At 46.6% G+C, this 14,090-nt stretch overlaps 3 protein-coding genes and 1 long non-coding RNA gene across 5 annotated transcripts; 3 read left to right on the forward strand and 1 right to left on the reverse strand.

The window, feature by feature from the left end:
- The first annotated feature begins 352 nt into the window (after positions 1 to 352).
- On the forward strand, positions 353 to 2,243 carry LOC144705164 (transcription factor ICE1-like). Its single transcript, XM_078577714.1, has 4 exons — positions 353 to 1,410; positions 1,470 to 1,694; positions 1,781 to 1,951; positions 2,045 to 2,243. Exons 1-4 carry the CDS (start codon positions 511 to 513, stop codon positions 2,126 to 2,128), a joined length of 1,380 nt encoding a protein of 459 aa, XP_078433840.1. The 5' UTR covers positions 353 to 510; the 3' UTR covers positions 2,129 to 2,243.
- Positions 2,244 to 3,883: 1,640 nt separating this feature from the next.
- LOC144705162 (aspartokinase 2, chloroplastic-like) lies at positions 3,884 to 7,276 on the forward strand. Of its 2 annotated transcripts, none has more exons than XM_078577711.1 (14): positions 3,884 to 4,031; positions 4,210 to 4,590; positions 4,682 to 4,764; positions 4,847 to 4,887; positions 5,051 to 5,205; positions 5,444 to 5,593; positions 5,670 to 5,765; positions 5,839 to 5,955; positions 6,041 to 6,160; positions 6,250 to 6,342; positions 6,406 to 6,522; positions 6,605 to 6,724; positions 6,808 to 6,870; positions 7,064 to 7,276. In XM_078577711.1, the coding sequence occupies exons 2-14, from the start codon at positions 4,210 to 4,212 to the stop codon at positions 7,193 to 7,195; spliced, it is 1,668 nt and encodes a 555-aa protein (XP_078433837.1). In that variant the 5' UTR covers positions 3,884 to 4,031; the 3' UTR covers positions 7,196 to 7,276. The 2 variants fall into 2 exon arrangements, with proteins under 2 accessions (XP_078433837.1, XP_078433838.1); XM_078577712.1 differs by having other exon boundaries at positions 6,608 to 6,724.
- Positions 7,235 to 10,667, reverse strand: LOC144705161 (auxin response factor 2-like). Its single transcript, XM_078577710.1, has 14 exons — positions 10,475 to 10,667; positions 10,285 to 10,397; positions 9,846 to 9,941; positions 9,705 to 9,761; positions 9,462 to 9,617; positions 9,296 to 9,380; positions 9,087 to 9,177; positions 8,835 to 8,999; positions 8,623 to 8,742; positions 8,474 to 8,552; positions 8,230 to 8,401; positions 7,855 to 8,144; positions 7,579 to 7,769; positions 7,235 to 7,484 (listed from the first exon to the last, which is right to left on the reverse strand). The coding sequence occupies exons 1-14, from the start codon at positions 10,542 to 10,544 to the stop codon at positions 7,343 to 7,345; spliced, it is 1,827 nt and encodes a 608-aa protein (XP_078433836.1). The 5' UTR covers positions 10,545 to 10,667; the 3' UTR covers positions 7,235 to 7,342.
- A 278-nt stretch (positions 10,668 to 10,945) lies between these two features.
- LOC144705167 (uncharacterized) lies at positions 10,946 to 12,435 on the forward strand. The gene is made up of 2 exons (XR_013581993.1): positions 10,946 to 11,101; positions 11,859 to 12,435. It is a non-coding gene; the product is annotated as an uncharacterized LOC144705167 (long non-coding RNA).
- Positions 12,436 to 14,090: the final 1,655 nt, after the last annotated feature.

Here is a 14,090-nt window from a genome sequence, read left to right on the forward strand (position 1 = left end):
GCTTTATCTGCGGTGAAAGGAGCGACTCACGAGGAACTTGGGTGATGGGTCTTCCTCCTCTGCTGTCAATTTATTCCTCTCTCTTCCACGCCATTAATGACAGTTTGCCCTCCGGCGCAGGGAAGATCGCCGATCAAGGATTATGCTATGATGATGAAGATGATGATGCTACGATGTGACGAGTTTCCGGAATTGGGCTCGATGGGCGATGCGTTTTGCATAGGGAGCGCGATTCCGCAGATTTCCCGGCTTTTTTCCTCGGAAACAAGAGCGGATCGGGAGAGATTAGGGCTCGATTAGGGCACCCTCGTCATCATGGCTAAGAAATAAGAAACCCTAATTCCTCGCCGCCATGATTCGGATTTGTCTCTTCTGCAACTGATAATCGCAGAGGAGGAGAGCGGTGACCGTAAGAGAAGGGTACTGTCACCGCCGGATAACTGCCCTCGAATAAGAGCGCTGGTGGTCTGATCTTCATCCATTCTGCGAAGATTTCCGAGCGGAGGAGTGATGCTACCGAAGATGGGCGGCGGCGGAGGATGGATCGACGGCGGCGGAGAAGAGGAAGAAGACGCCGCGTCGTGGACGCGCGGCGAGGCGGCGGCGGCGGCGGCGGCGGCGGCGATGGCGGCGGGGGAAGGGAAGGACGAGCTCGGGCTGGCGTCCTTCAAATCGATGCTGGATGACGAATGGTACCTCGGCCACGTCGACCCGTCCTTCCACCCTCTTCCTCCCCCCCAAATCCGCCACCACCACCACCACCACCAAGACCTGCTTCTCCAGCCCGTGGATTCGTCCTCGTCCTGCTCACCGTCGTCCGTCTTCAACCTCGACCCGTCCCAAGCCTTCTTCCCGCAAAGAACCGCCCTTTCCTCTCTCCTCGGCGCCGTCTACGGCAGCCCGCTGGAGCCCCCCTCGCTGGAGCTCTGCGAGGCCGCCGGGCTGATCGGAAACCCCTCGTTCGGCCGCGGCGGGATGCTGGGCGCCGTCGATCTCGACACGGGCGGCGGAGATGCGCTGGAGCCCTTCGAGGGCTCCTCGTTTCTGAACCGCCCCAAGGTCATCCGACCGCTGGAGATGTTCCCCTCCGCCGGCGCCCAGCCCAATCTCTTCCAGAAGCGCGCCGCCGCGCTCCGCCGCGGCGCCGCCGCGGAGGAACGGGAGAAGCGGCTGCTGGACGAGGACGACGATCTGGACGACGCCAGCGTTGACGGCTCCGGCTTGAATTACGACTCCGACGACGTTAGGGCCGGCGCGGGGGGCGGGTCGAATGCGAACAGCGGGGTGACTGACCAGAAGGGGAAGAAGAAGGGGCTGCCGGCGAAGAATCTCATGGCGGAAAGGCGCCGGCGGAAGAAGCTCAACGACCGGCTCTACATGCTCAGATCCGTCGTGCCCAAGATCACCAAGGTGAGGAAATGGAGAATTTCCCATTTCAAAAATCAGAGCTTGATTTGATTTATGGGTAGATGGATCGGGCGTCGATTCTGGGAGACGCGATCGAGTATCTCAAGGAGCTCTTGCAGAGGATCAACGAGCTACACAGCGAGCTCGAGTCTGGCCCGGCGGGTCCGTCAATGGCGGGGCCTGCAAGCTTCCACCCGTTAACCCCCACCCCGCCGACTCTGCCATGCCGGGTCAAGGAAGAGCTCCTCTCGAGCTCGCTGCCCAGCCCCAACGGTCAGCTCCCCCGGGTCAGCCCCTCTCTCTAAATCCTTCTTCTTCTTCTTCTTCTTCTTCTTCGATGGGGTGAAACCCTAAAAACTGGTTTGGCGAGCAGGTGGAGGTGAGAGAGAGGGAAGGGCGAGCTGTGAATATACACATGTTCTGTTCTAGGAGGCCCGGGCTGCTTCTGTCCACGATGAGGGCGCTCGACAGCCTCGGGCTTGATATCCAGCAAGCCGTCATCAGCTGCTTCAATGGCTTCGCATTGGACGTGTTCAGAGCTGAGGTTAGAAAAAACCCTGGAAAAAAAAAATACCAGAGAAAAAAACCCCCTTCTTCCTCGTCCGTGTTCCTCATCTTCTTTGTTTGGTTTTAACAGCAATGCAAGGAAGGGCCTGGCGCGCGGGCAGAGGAGATTAAGGCGGTGCTTCTCCACTCGGCGGCCTGTCAAGGGTCCATTTAGCCGCCTTAATCTCACCCAATTTGGAGTAGTAGATAGCTCTAATGGCGTGTTTCTTCGCCCCCCCTCTTTCCATTTTCTACTAATTTAACTAGCAATAAGAAGAACCCTTCTTCTCCATCCCCTTTATCAATTTCTTCCGAGTTCCGAGTGCATCGCTCTAGTCGAAGTTGAGCCTCAGAGAATCGGACAGTACAGTTAGGGTTTCCTGCTCTTGTCGGGCGAGAGAGACGGTGCCTAATCGGGTATTTTTACCCGTATTGCCCGAAAGGTGAAATTGACCTTGTTGTTTTCGTGAAATGACCTCGTAAACTCTATAAATTATGGTTCAGCCCCTAGAATGACCTGCTCGCCCAAAAGATTTTGAATTTAGTTTTTGGCCGTACTTTGATGCCCATAAAGTATTTCGCGAATAGACCCTCGGGAACTCTTCAAATTATGTTTCTGGCCTTGACCAATACTGAGCGAGAAGATCTCACCGAGAAAGTTTTGAACTTTTAATAGTTTAATATTAACTAGAAAAAGGAAAATAATCTTACCAAATGATGAATATTGGGCCTAGGGATCGGCAATCGTCATCCGCCACGTCATGCGTCACGGTGACGGTGATGGATTGCCCGTGACTTTGACGTGAAAATGATGGGGTGGTCCAGACGAGTGACGTGATGATTAATCCGTCGCAGATGACCTCCGTGTTGGAATTTTAATACAATTATAATTTATTATTAAATCGGTGGTAATGACGTCCTTGACGGAATTGTAATGTTCTCAACTGAATGATTTGAATCCTTGACGATACGCAATGGATGAGAAAAGAGGAAAGAAGTTGATAAGGTTGCAATAAAATTTCTAAGAAACGCCCAGCGATGATAAAATCTGAAAGCCAATCTAGATTCAATCTCATTCTTCAGCACGATTGAGCAAACGAATACAAACAGCGAAGAAACGAGACGATCAATCATTCAAGCATAAAAGGACATTGAAATTTGAAACAAAAATACCTGATTGATACCCCGAGAGATCAGCAGGCTGATCGCGACCCCCGATCTAAGATCAAGATCAGTATCCAGCCCTATGTGGAAATCCCCCTCCGCGCGAGAGCAGAAAAATCAACTACTATCATCGATAGAGAGGGAGGAGTGAGAACGACCGAAATAGAGAGAGGAAGGGGGAGTGATCCAGAAAGGGAGAGGGAGAACGAGAGGGAGAAAGAGATGGAGCTATCTAGAGAGAAGAGGAAGACGGAGCGATTCAGAGAGAGACAGAGAAAGGGAAAGAGATCGTAAGGGGAGAAGGAGAGGGAGCGATCGTAGGGGGAGAAGGAGTTGAGAGAGAGAGGGAGAGGGCCGGTGACATAAAACAATAACAATAACAACAACAAATACATATAAATAAGATATAAAAATAAAAATAATTCCCGTCACTAGTGACAGTGACGCCATCACCGTGACGGTGACGTGATGAAACAAGGACACGCAGGCGAGTGATGGGTAGGTGACAAATTTTTTGAAAATCCTTGGACGATTGACATGACGGTGACGTGACGAACATTGCGTCACGTCACAGTGCGCCACAAACCCGTCATCCATATCGTCACGTGCCGTTCCCTAATTGGACCGATAGGCCCATGGTTTAAATCAACCAACGAGCGGATGCCGTCACCGACGGTGTAGATAGCACGAGTCACCGCCCAAAGGATACGAGAAAGAGTGTCTCAAGTCTCACTACTCTATCTCAGCCGTGCGATGGAGATCGGGAGAAATTTGGATTGACGTTTAAGTCACAGCCCTGTTTCCGCTTATAAAGCCACAGCAGCAGGTGCAGAGAAAAGATCTGATCTTTGGCGCCTCTGCAGAGAGAGTTCCGTCTCTCCTCTCTTCTTCCCCTCGCACGCTCTTCGTTTCAGGTACGGATTGCGTTCGAACTTGCACATTTACTTGATTCTCGACCTTTTGAGGTAGTTTAGTCGCAAGATCTTTCGTCTGGTTGTTATTTTTTACGCCATTGCTGGATTTGTTGTCGACGGCGGATTCCGTGGTTTGTTGACATTTTTCTTTTCATTTTTCGATGTTTTTTCCTGCCAGATGGCCATGTCGTACCAGCTTCCTTCCCCGACCAGTTGCGTCGCCAGGCCGAGACGATCCCTGCGCTGTCTTTCTCCCCGGACGATTTTGCTGTTTGAGAAGGCTGCCAGCTTGAAAAGTAGGTCTACGCGTGTCGCGAAGAACGGATTCTGTGTTTGCTGCCAGCAGGGGGTTGTATCTGTCGCTCAGAAGAATGAGCCGACCAGTAAGATTGTTGATTCAAGTGCTGCGCAGTTGAGTATCGTGATGAAGTTTGGGGGCTCCTCCGTCGCATCGGCTGAGAGGATGCGCGAGGTTGCAGATCTCATACTCAGCTTTCCTGAAGAATGCCCCGTGATCGTGCTCTCCGCGATGGGGAAAACAACAAACAAACTCCTTATGGTAAAGATTAATAATTATACATATCATGGTTTATATAGATATTCTTACATCCGCCTGTGTTTCTGTGGATTATGCTTGATTATATACATAGGCCGGAGAAAAGGCGGTGCGGTGCGGTATCTCTCATGTATCAGAAATCGATGAGCTTACCTTTGTGAAAGAATTACATCTTAAGTAAGTGTTTGCCTTACGCAATTATTTATTCTCATCTGTGTTTCAGAGTATTACGCCCATTGATTTCATTTCTGATATGCAGAACAGTTGACGAACTCGGGCTAGATCGGTTTATTATCTCTGGTTGGAAAACTTGTCTTTATTTTTTTTTTAATTGTGCTCTCAATCTTCTCCTCGGAAACCTATTTCCTTGGTGATATGTGTCGTGGAGTAATTTCCCTCTGTAGTTCTTTCCCGACATGAATATTTAAATATATACTGAATTTGTTTAAGTGATCTTTCCCAGTACTACTGGAGGAGCTCGAACAACTTTTGAAAGGAATCGCTATGATGAAAGAGCTCACTCTTCGTACAAGGGACTACTTAGTTTCCTTTGGAGAATGCATGTCCACGAGGATTTTTTCAGCATATTTGAATAAGATCGGAGCCAAAGCCCGTCAGGTACTTACTCCCAATATGCATGGAGATTTGACTCCCACGACAGAGTCGCTGTGCTCTGATCGCGTTACATACGTCAACTTTTTCCAAAATGGTTGATGGAAAATCCGTCATTTTGAAAATTTGATAACTTTTGTGAAAGTGATCTTGTTAAATTTTCGAATTGGGTGTTATTGGAATTCATCGCAATCGCGTTTCGCAAGTTAAGTTGACGCTCTCTTGTTTCTTCGACCATTTGCAGTATGATGCATTTGATATTGGATTTATAACCACAGACGACTTCACAAATGCCGACATTCTAGAGGCAACTTATCCAGCGGTTGCAAGCCGTCTACATGGAGATTGGATCAAAGATCCTGCCATTCCTGTAGTCACTGGTTTCGTTGGCAAGGTCACTTCCCTAATATCTCTATCTTATTTAGTAGCCATGAATTTTTCACTGAATTTCATCCGGATGTATCAATTAGGGATGTAAATCGTGCGCCGTGACGACATTGGGGAGGGGAGGAAGTGATCTGACTGCGACAACTATCGGCAAAGCCCTTGGATTGAAGGAAATTCAGGTGCTTTAATGCTTTCTCGTGGGATTTTATCCTTGATAAGAATGTGATTCTAGATTTTTCATAAAATTTTCAGGTGTGGAAAGACGTTGATGGGGTGTTGACTTGTGACCCGAACATCCATCCAAAGGCAGAGCCTGTCCCTCATCTGACGTTTGACGAGGCTGCTGAGCTTGCATATTTTGGCGCGCAGGTAACTTTATTTTTATGGTAAAAAATGGGATTATTTTACTCGTGAAAAAAATGAAAATGGAAGTATTTTTATTTTATGATCGCAGGTGCTGCATCCTCAGTCGATGAGACCTGCCAGAGAAGGTGATGTCCCTGTCAGGGTGAAGAACTCTTACAACCGTCGCGCCCCCGGCACTCTCATCACAAGATCTAGGGATATGAGTAAGGTTGACCGACAAATATTCCATGACAAGGCTCTTTTGACGTTGTTGCGCTCCTTTTAAAGAAATCAATCTGACCCTTCTTTCATCCCCAGGCCCTGTTGACTAGCATAGTGTTGAAGCCTAACATCACACTGCTGGATATCGTGAGCACTCGGATGCTTGGCCAGTACGGTTTCCTTGCAAAGGTACAGTGGTTAATCATTGTGGGTTAATTTGGGAGGAGGTTTGTGATTTGATTTTGTTTGCAGGTCTTCTCAATTTTCGAAGACCTGGGCATCTCCGTTGACTCTGTTGCTACCAGTGAAGTCAGCATTTCGATGACCTTGGATCCTTCTAAAATTTGGAGCAGAGAGCTCATCCAGCAGGTAATTAACAAGAAAGACGCTAAAAACCCTGAAAAAGTTCGATTTTTTTTGTTTCATGAATTGACTAAACGAGGCACCCCAGCAGGAACTAGATCACGTGGTGGAGGAGCTGGAGAAGATCGCCGTGGTCCATCTTCTTCAGGGGAGATCGATAATCTCGCTGATTGGCAACGTCCAGCGTTCGTCCCTCATCTTGGAGAGGGTACAACTTCTAATTCCTTAATACCCATGTCACTTCCTACTCTCTTTTCATCTGATTCAACCATATTCTTGCCATCTTGGCAGGCCTTCAATGTTCTCAGGACGAACGGGGTCAACGTACAGATGATCTCTCAAGGAGCCTCCAAGGTTTCATAATTCTCTTATTCTCAATATCTTAACCTTAAAGGATCATTATTGAAGTCTATTGTTTTGTTGAGACTCGTGTTTCTCCCTTCTGAGTGTTCTCGTTGCGAGAGAATGCTTTACTGCTTGTGGAGTCTAATATTATTGAAGTCTATTATTAATTTTCTTTTTTTTTTCTCAATATCTCTCTGTGCAGGTGAACATATCGCTCGTGGTCAACGACAGCGAGGCAAAGCAAGCGGTGGCGGCGCTCCACGAGGCTTTCTTCGAGAGCGGATTCTGCTCCGATTTTGGATCCGACGACTCCTGCATCCCCCCCTGCAACTAAACTAAACTAAACTCTCTCTAGTCTCTCTATTGGTTGATGAGGAAGAAACTCTCCGATTTATTTGCGAGTAAATTTTAATTATACAGAGCGCATATACACGACGGCCACCAAGGGGAGACTCAACAGGGGCAAAACTGTAAATCACGGCTACATCGAGGGCACTTCCGGCTCCCGGGGCGTTGACTTTTCGCCGGGGGGAATAGCGGTGGGCCCGCGGTCCCCCGGGCCCATCTTGCGCACCTCCTCCCGCGTGTAGATGAATATCTTCCCAACCATGCCGCAGAATTCCCTGCGCGCGAAGAAAGAAATAAAAAAAAAGAATATTTAAATATAAATTATATGTATATTTAGTGAATAAAAGGCCAAACGGAAGTGGGACCCACAGCCAGGGATCGTCGCCCACGAGCATCATATCGCCCTCGTCGTCGGTGTAGACGACGACCCAGTCTCCGGCGGGGCCCACCAGCTCTCCGCCCAAGTCAAACATCCGATCCAGCTCCGCCATCAGCTCACCGTAGCCGTTCAACTTGGAGAGGTCCACCGATCTTCCCAGACCCACCCCCTGTTTATGAACCTGCACCGATCTCCATTCTTTTTTTTCCCTTTTCCTTCTTCGTGATTGAGAAATAAAAGACCAATTCGCAGCGTAATTTCCTTACCTTTCTGCAGCTTCTGGTCTGGGCAGGAGTCCTGGGCAGAAGAAACGGCTCTTGCCTCTTCATCTCGGTTGTACACTGATCAACTCTCCCGGAGACGACATCGCTGGAGCCCAGACTTATCCCGAAGATCCTCAAGCTTTGACTCTGCCCGCTCTGCGGTTTCGTAATCTCCTTCACTGGCTCGGTTCTCGGGCCGACCCTTAAAAAACACGACGAACCGGCAGGCATTTGCCTTTCCTTGTCTTGCCCAAGGAAGATCATCGGCGATTCGGGGGCCTTGGGTTGAGCAGCTGAAAGAACGGGTAACGGGTAACGTTTATGAGTTCTTGAACTAGTAAAAAAGATTTTTTTTTTTTTTGAAGTATCTATCGATACCCTCTCTTGTATGAACAGAAGAGTCGGAGGACGAGGTCAGCGCCGTTGGCCGGTGTCTTTTATTCCGTGGAACTGGGTGAGGGGCCAGCGGAAGAGAGGCCGAGGCGGGCTCTATCTCCCATGGAGATACCCTCTCAGGGCGTCGGACGGAGGAATTTTCATCCCATTTCACCTGAAAAATAAAACCCATAATCTGGATTAATAACGGAAGGCTATAACAAAATGTCCCAGATGAGAACTTCACCTTGAGACATCTCCACTTCGACCCCGGCCACCTGCTCTGATCCACCATATCTCCGGCGGAAACTATAGTTCCCCCAAACCTGGGAGGAGAATTTCTTTCGATATTATAAAAATAACTATTAGCATTGCAGAGAGTAACCCACATCGTACCTCTGTTCAGGAGATTCTTCCCCTTCAAATTTCATCTTGTATCTCGTTCCAAAGGCGAAGTTAACCTTCAGAGACTCCATGTATCGGTCGTAAGACACGAGGAATTCCGACGGACTCATCCTGAAGGCGATGAATTGAGAAAAAGAAAAAACTCTTATTAGAAAGAGGCTCGAGGAGTGTAATTGAAGGTCATTTTTTCGAAGATCACTCGCCTGGGCTTATAAAAAACGGTGAACAGAGTCCCCGTAGAAACAGCGTGCCAGGCAGTTGCCAGCACGCCGAGGTGCATGCTGTGGCTTGATATCACCGTTGTAGGAACGTTGGGCTGCTGCCTCATGGCTCTCCTTACTCCAACTCGGAGTTCATTGTTCTCTCCTCTAGTTGAACATTTAACCGGGGTTAGCCACAACGACGACAGATAAACTCGACCCAGAAATTAAAAAAGTAACGGAGGAGAGCCAAACCGAAGGAAAATGAAAGCGTCGCCGGCTACAAGTCTCTTTGAGCTCACAAATACACTCCAACCACTCTGAAGCAAATGCCTACGCGGCTGACCTGTCGATTAGTTAATCATTAAGGGTATGATTGAAGCGCTAATTCATGGCAAAACACTAACCAAAACAACATACTGTGTCCAGTGGGGACGAATTATTAAGCGCGAAGTGTCAAGTACCGCGGAAAATGTGGCGGAAACGCCACTCGACGCCGTGTAAATCCTTAGCCACCAGCTCCTGGGCGGGGGGCTGTTTCGCCATATCCTTGTTAAAATTAAACCAAATCAAAGATTAGTTTCTCTCTAGAAAAAAATTAATCAAAGGGGGAAACCAGAGAGGACAAACCAGAGGAGGAAGACACTCATCTGCGTGCCTTCTTAGCACAGAAAATCCCCCGTGCGTGCTCGTATCAGAGGCGGTCAGAGTTTTACAGAAGGAATGCACCCGAGGGCGAGCTGGGGCAGGAGGCAAGGCCTCTTTCTCCACACTATTTTCGTCCTGCTGAAAGACGGAAAAAGGATTTTAGACAAGATCGTGTTCTTGAGATGTTCCATGTTGTGCAGATTCTGAGAAGAATGGATATCATACGTTTGTCTCTGGGAGCAGAGTAACCTGCGCAAAGACTTCGTCTGTGTCGGGCTCAGCCTGTGAGAACACAACGAGATATCATCAGTTCCGGAGGAAGAACACAGGCCACAAAATTGTTTGGGATCAGTGAGCAGTGAGCACCTTCAACTCGACGTTCATGACACGGCAAAGGATTTTAGAGGGCAGATCGTAAAGTGGCATTTTCTGTTCACAAATTTGATTCGTGGAAGCCCCCACCTGAGAAAACGAGATCCCACAAAATTTCTTGACATCGAACTCAGAATGCATGAAATGAGATCTTGAAGCAGGGAGAAATAAATCGCAAGACGGAGCTTCAATTCAAGTCCAGGGAGAACAGAAACTGAACAGAAAAAATGAAAAAATTCCAAAAACGGGGTACAATTCCACAAATCTGATCTGACAAAACCCCCAACCCTTTAAGAAAACGAGATCACACAAATATAATAGCCCTCTACCCGCGAAAAAAAACCTTGACATCGAACGAGATCAGAATGCATGAAACAGAAAAAATTAAAATAGCAGGGCGAAGCTTCAATTCGCGTCCAGGGAGGGGAATTACTTGCTCGATGTGTCCCTGAGGAAAGTAGAAAACCCTCTCATCCTGGCGGGGTACCGTCACCAGAGGGCCAGCGCAAGCGTGCCACAGCTCGTTGTACAAGACGTCCTCCGCATCTGAGGGGAAAAAAAAAGTAGAAAAACAAAAGTAAGAGAAAGGAAAATCGACGAAGAAGATCGACTGATCTCAACACCTGTCAACGCCCGATTAGAAGAGCACCGGTCATCGGAATTCGCCTCCACCGAAGCCTCGAAAGAAGACATCTCGCAAAGAATCAACGCAAAATCTCAACTTCAGATCGTCATCCAACCCTAATCTTCATCCTTCTCCTCCGCGAAATCCTCTCCCCCTTCTCTTTTGTACCCTTCCCCCGCTCCGTCTCAGCAACTGAAGCGCCAGCAACAAGAACACCCCCACCCCCCTTTCCCTAACCCTGGTTGAGTCAACTCAACCCCCCGGTCAACCTCCGTCAGCCCCTTCCCCATCGACGGCGGAGATCTCGACACGTGGCTCATTCCCCTCTCTCTCCTCGACGTCGGAGGAAACGCCGTACCGCACGATAACGACCGTGCCAGGTGGACGGATCTGGCGCTCTGCGCCACACGGGAGCCAAAAGTGGGCTCTTTGTTAGAGTCCTGATTTATTGGGGGGTTAATCTGCAAAAAAGCCTGGCCGTTTTAATTGCTTCTTCTCCGAACAGTCACTGTTCATCAGACCGCCGCTCGGAAAAAAATCGAAGAATCTCCAGATCTGCGGGAAGAAGGAGCTCGATCGCGACGAAGAACTGAGATTCAGCCGGAAGAAGCTCGATCGATTCAAGGTCAAATCTCTTCTTCCCCTCTCTGATTCCTCTTTCTCGATTTGATTCGGCTTCCGTCTCCGTCTCCTCGTCGGGTGCAATCATGGCAACTTTGCCTTTGCGACCGAGGACCGGCAGACGCGCGGTGCTGGCCTTTTGCTAGCGGTCGCCGACAGGCCGCAGCGGGTGCCGCGAGCTTTTGCGATAAATTCTTGCTAGAAATGAATGCCTGCCGCCGTTCAGGGAGAAAAGGGAGGGCCGAGCATTCTTCGAGCGAGGAGCGAGTCTTCGCTCCTCGTCGTCTTCCCCTTCGATTGTCGTCGGCGCCATGCTGGAGGTGGAAATTTCACTCCCCCAGTCTCGCTCCGAAGGCCATCATTCCTGTCCCCCTCGCGACACACACGTCCCCGCGTGGGCCAATCCTGTCTGTCTCTTTCTTCCCCTTTTTTTTTTAATCTCTTCTCTTCGATGATTCTTTAGTTTTCCCGTTATTTTCCCCCATTCCTCTAGTCTAGGACTAAGTAAGAATACTAGGGACCAGATTCCACTGCCGTGGAATTGTCCGCTCCACACGTGGTAGGAATCCCCACGCCGCTCAAATCTCCCGACCAAATATCACGAGCTGGGCCGCCGTGCCGGATGGCCCCACGATGCCGCCTATTTATTTTCCCGAGGTTCTCGGATCGGCATTCAATGATATCGCTTGCCTGGATCTTCAATAATGGCCGAATATTCATATGAATCTGTTCATATCATGATCATGATAATTTTCCTACAGTGATGGCCTTGGTAGCAGGATGGATACAACATATGACGCAGTTTTCTTCAATGGGCTAATGGGTTTGTTTGATGAGAAAGAGAATATAAGAAAAAAAAATCCGAACAGGTTGATCGGCCGATTGGAGCAACTCAGGTAATCTGATTTTTGGTGGATCATCACGATCGATCAAAAATAACTTTTTCCCACCCAGGCAAGCTTCTTAATCCCACGATGGATAAAGAATTATTGAATGACCTTAGGGGTATCCTCAGCTGAGTGGTGCTAGATATCTTTGCTCTTTCAACGAGATTTAAATATTTTCTCGACAACTCTCTTTTGAAGATGATTTGGCTCTGAAATCTGGTTGTTTTACTTGGCCTCTGATGTAGCAAGATCAAAAGAGAGCTTTAAAAGAGAGTTTTAAAATAGAGTTGGCCATCACATCCACATTCTTTGCCTCTAAATAAAATGGCAACAGAGGCATATAATCCAAATTGGGCCCAAGTCCAGAGTGTAAAGTGGATTTGGGTGTCTTTTAGTGCTGTGGTTGGGCCTTGATATTTATATTATTGACTTGAGTGCCCTCCTTTGGGTCTGATTATGGCTTGAGCCTCTCCTTGCTCTCATTTGAAAATTGATCTGAAAATTCTTGCATTTTTTTTTTCAATTAAAAACACATAAATACATCTATGGATTCATGATTATAAACATCGTGTCTATTTTGTGAACCTATGTTACCCTGCAGTAAAATGACACCCTCTAGGCTTGGAAATTGAAAATCATGCCTAAATTTCGCTAGTATCACAACATTATGAAAAACTGGACCCAAAATTTGGATGGGTTGAGAAGTTGCGCCTTGTCCAAGGTTTTGTCTAAGATGTCAAAGTGGACAGAAATTTCAGACCCCCATTGCGGCCTTCCAAGTCAACCGTCCCCAACCCCCATGCACACTTCAAGTCAAAATCCTTTCCCCCAAAATGGAATAATGGATGTCATTATGTATTTTTATTTGATAAAAAATACTCAGGAATGTCTCTCTAGACCCAATATTTTATGAAACCTTTCAAGGGCTGGGTCTCATAATTGTTTCTTCGGCTTCACCAATGAACTGAAGATACATAATTATCTCAGTATATTATTCAAATTTTAGTAGCATGGAGGCATCAAAATTATTGGCAAAAATTAATGGTGATATCTTTGCCACTAACTCTGTCAGGGGACTGAGGTGATAATTAGGAGAAAAATAAATGATAAAACATTAAAAATAACAGCGGAATACAACCTTCTATTGAGAAAGGATGCTTATTAAATACACGGTAGAAAGGCAAGAAAAATGTGAGGCAAGAAGGTGATAGTTAATTTTATTGATAAGATTTAACTATATTAATCTAAAGGATAGTAAGTACGAGTTACTGACATAAGTAGGATAATGAGAAGAGCGAGACAGAGGATGAAGTTGCAATGACAATATAACAAGATAGAAAGTTATAAATGTGTGATGATATTGATTATGGTTTTAACCTAGCAACAATGATGAAAGTAAAAGTATAAGGCTCGTTCACTGACCCTAGGTCCTTACCTTTCACTAGAACCATACAAATTTATGAGAGAAGGTAAGCTCCTCATCTTCTTTGTCGCCTTTACTCAAATGCCAATGATACGAAGGACAAGCATGATGGATATCTTAAATTCATTTTCTTTCAATTATCCCACAAAATGTATAAAACAATTTTAAGGATAGTTTTCATGATTATTAACACAGTAAGTTATATATCTGAGGACGAACTAGCTACTCGAATAACTACCATTATGGTATAACAAATTGCAATCATATTTATAGTCACAAATAAGATGTTAATTTTACTAATAATTTTAATAAATTTTACATGTTTATTCTTATTAAAAGGACTTTGTTTAAGCTCAACATAGCTCATTATATTTTTTTATAATGATATTTTGATTTTCTCAGATCGTTGGTATTTTCACTTGGTATTCTAACATTGAATCTATAATGAAAAAACTTTTATAAGTCAAAAAATATATTTCTATATTAATAAAAACATTTTTTAGGGTTTAAACACATTTTGATAGTATTTAATCTATTTTCCCAGAAGTTGCTATCAGATTTGTTCAGGTTTTTGCTAATAATTGGTTGTATAGAATGATTCCAGCCAATCATTGGCTACATCAAATTATTACAATGTATCGTTCACATATTTCTTTTTTTACCATAAAACAATGTATATCAAA

This window comes from Wolffia australiana, chromosome 7 (assembly GCF_029677425.1).
Source record: "Wolffia australiana isolate 7733 chromosome 7, ASM2967742v1".
Taxonomy (NCBI): Eukaryota; Viridiplantae; Streptophyta; class Magnoliopsida; order Alismatales; family Araceae; genus Wolffia; species Wolffia australiana.

Coding starts and splice junctions, on each gene's coding strand:
- LOC144705164 (XM_078577714.1), top strand. CDS start 511: ATGCTACCGAAGATGGGCGGCGGCGGAGGATGGATCGACGGCGGCGGA. Junction 1,411..1,469: donor TCGTGCCCAAGATCACCAAG/GTGAGGAAATGG, acceptor ATTTATGGGTAG/ATGGATCGGGCGTCGATTCT. Junction 1,695..1,780: donor CCAACGGTCAGCTCCCCCGG/GTCAGCCCCTCT, acceptor TTTGGCGAGCAG/GTGGAGGTGAGAGAGAGGGA.
- LOC144705162 (XM_078577711.1), top strand. CDS start 4,210: ATGGCCATGTCGTACCAGCTTCCTTCCCCGACCAGTTGCGTCGCCAGG. Junction 4,765..4,846: donor GTGAAAGAATTACATCTTAA/GTAAGTGTTTGC, acceptor TCTGATATGCAG/AACAGTTGACGAACTCGGGC. Junction 6,523..6,604: donor GCAGAGAGCTCATCCAGCAG/GTAATTAACAAG, acceptor GAGGCACCCCAG/CAGGAACTAGATCACGTGGT.
- LOC144705161 (XM_078577710.1), bottom strand. CDS start 10,544: ATGTCTTCTTTCGAGGCTTCGGTGGAGGCGAATTCCGATGACCGGTGC. Junction 10,398..10,474: donor TTCTAATCGGGCGTTGACAG/GTGTTGAGATCA, acceptor TTTTCCCCTCAG/ATGCGGAGGACGTCTTGTAC. Junction 8,553..8,622: donor GAAGAATCTCCTGAACAGAG/GTACGATGTGGG, acceptor TTCTCCTCCCAG/GTTTGGGGGAACTATAGTTT.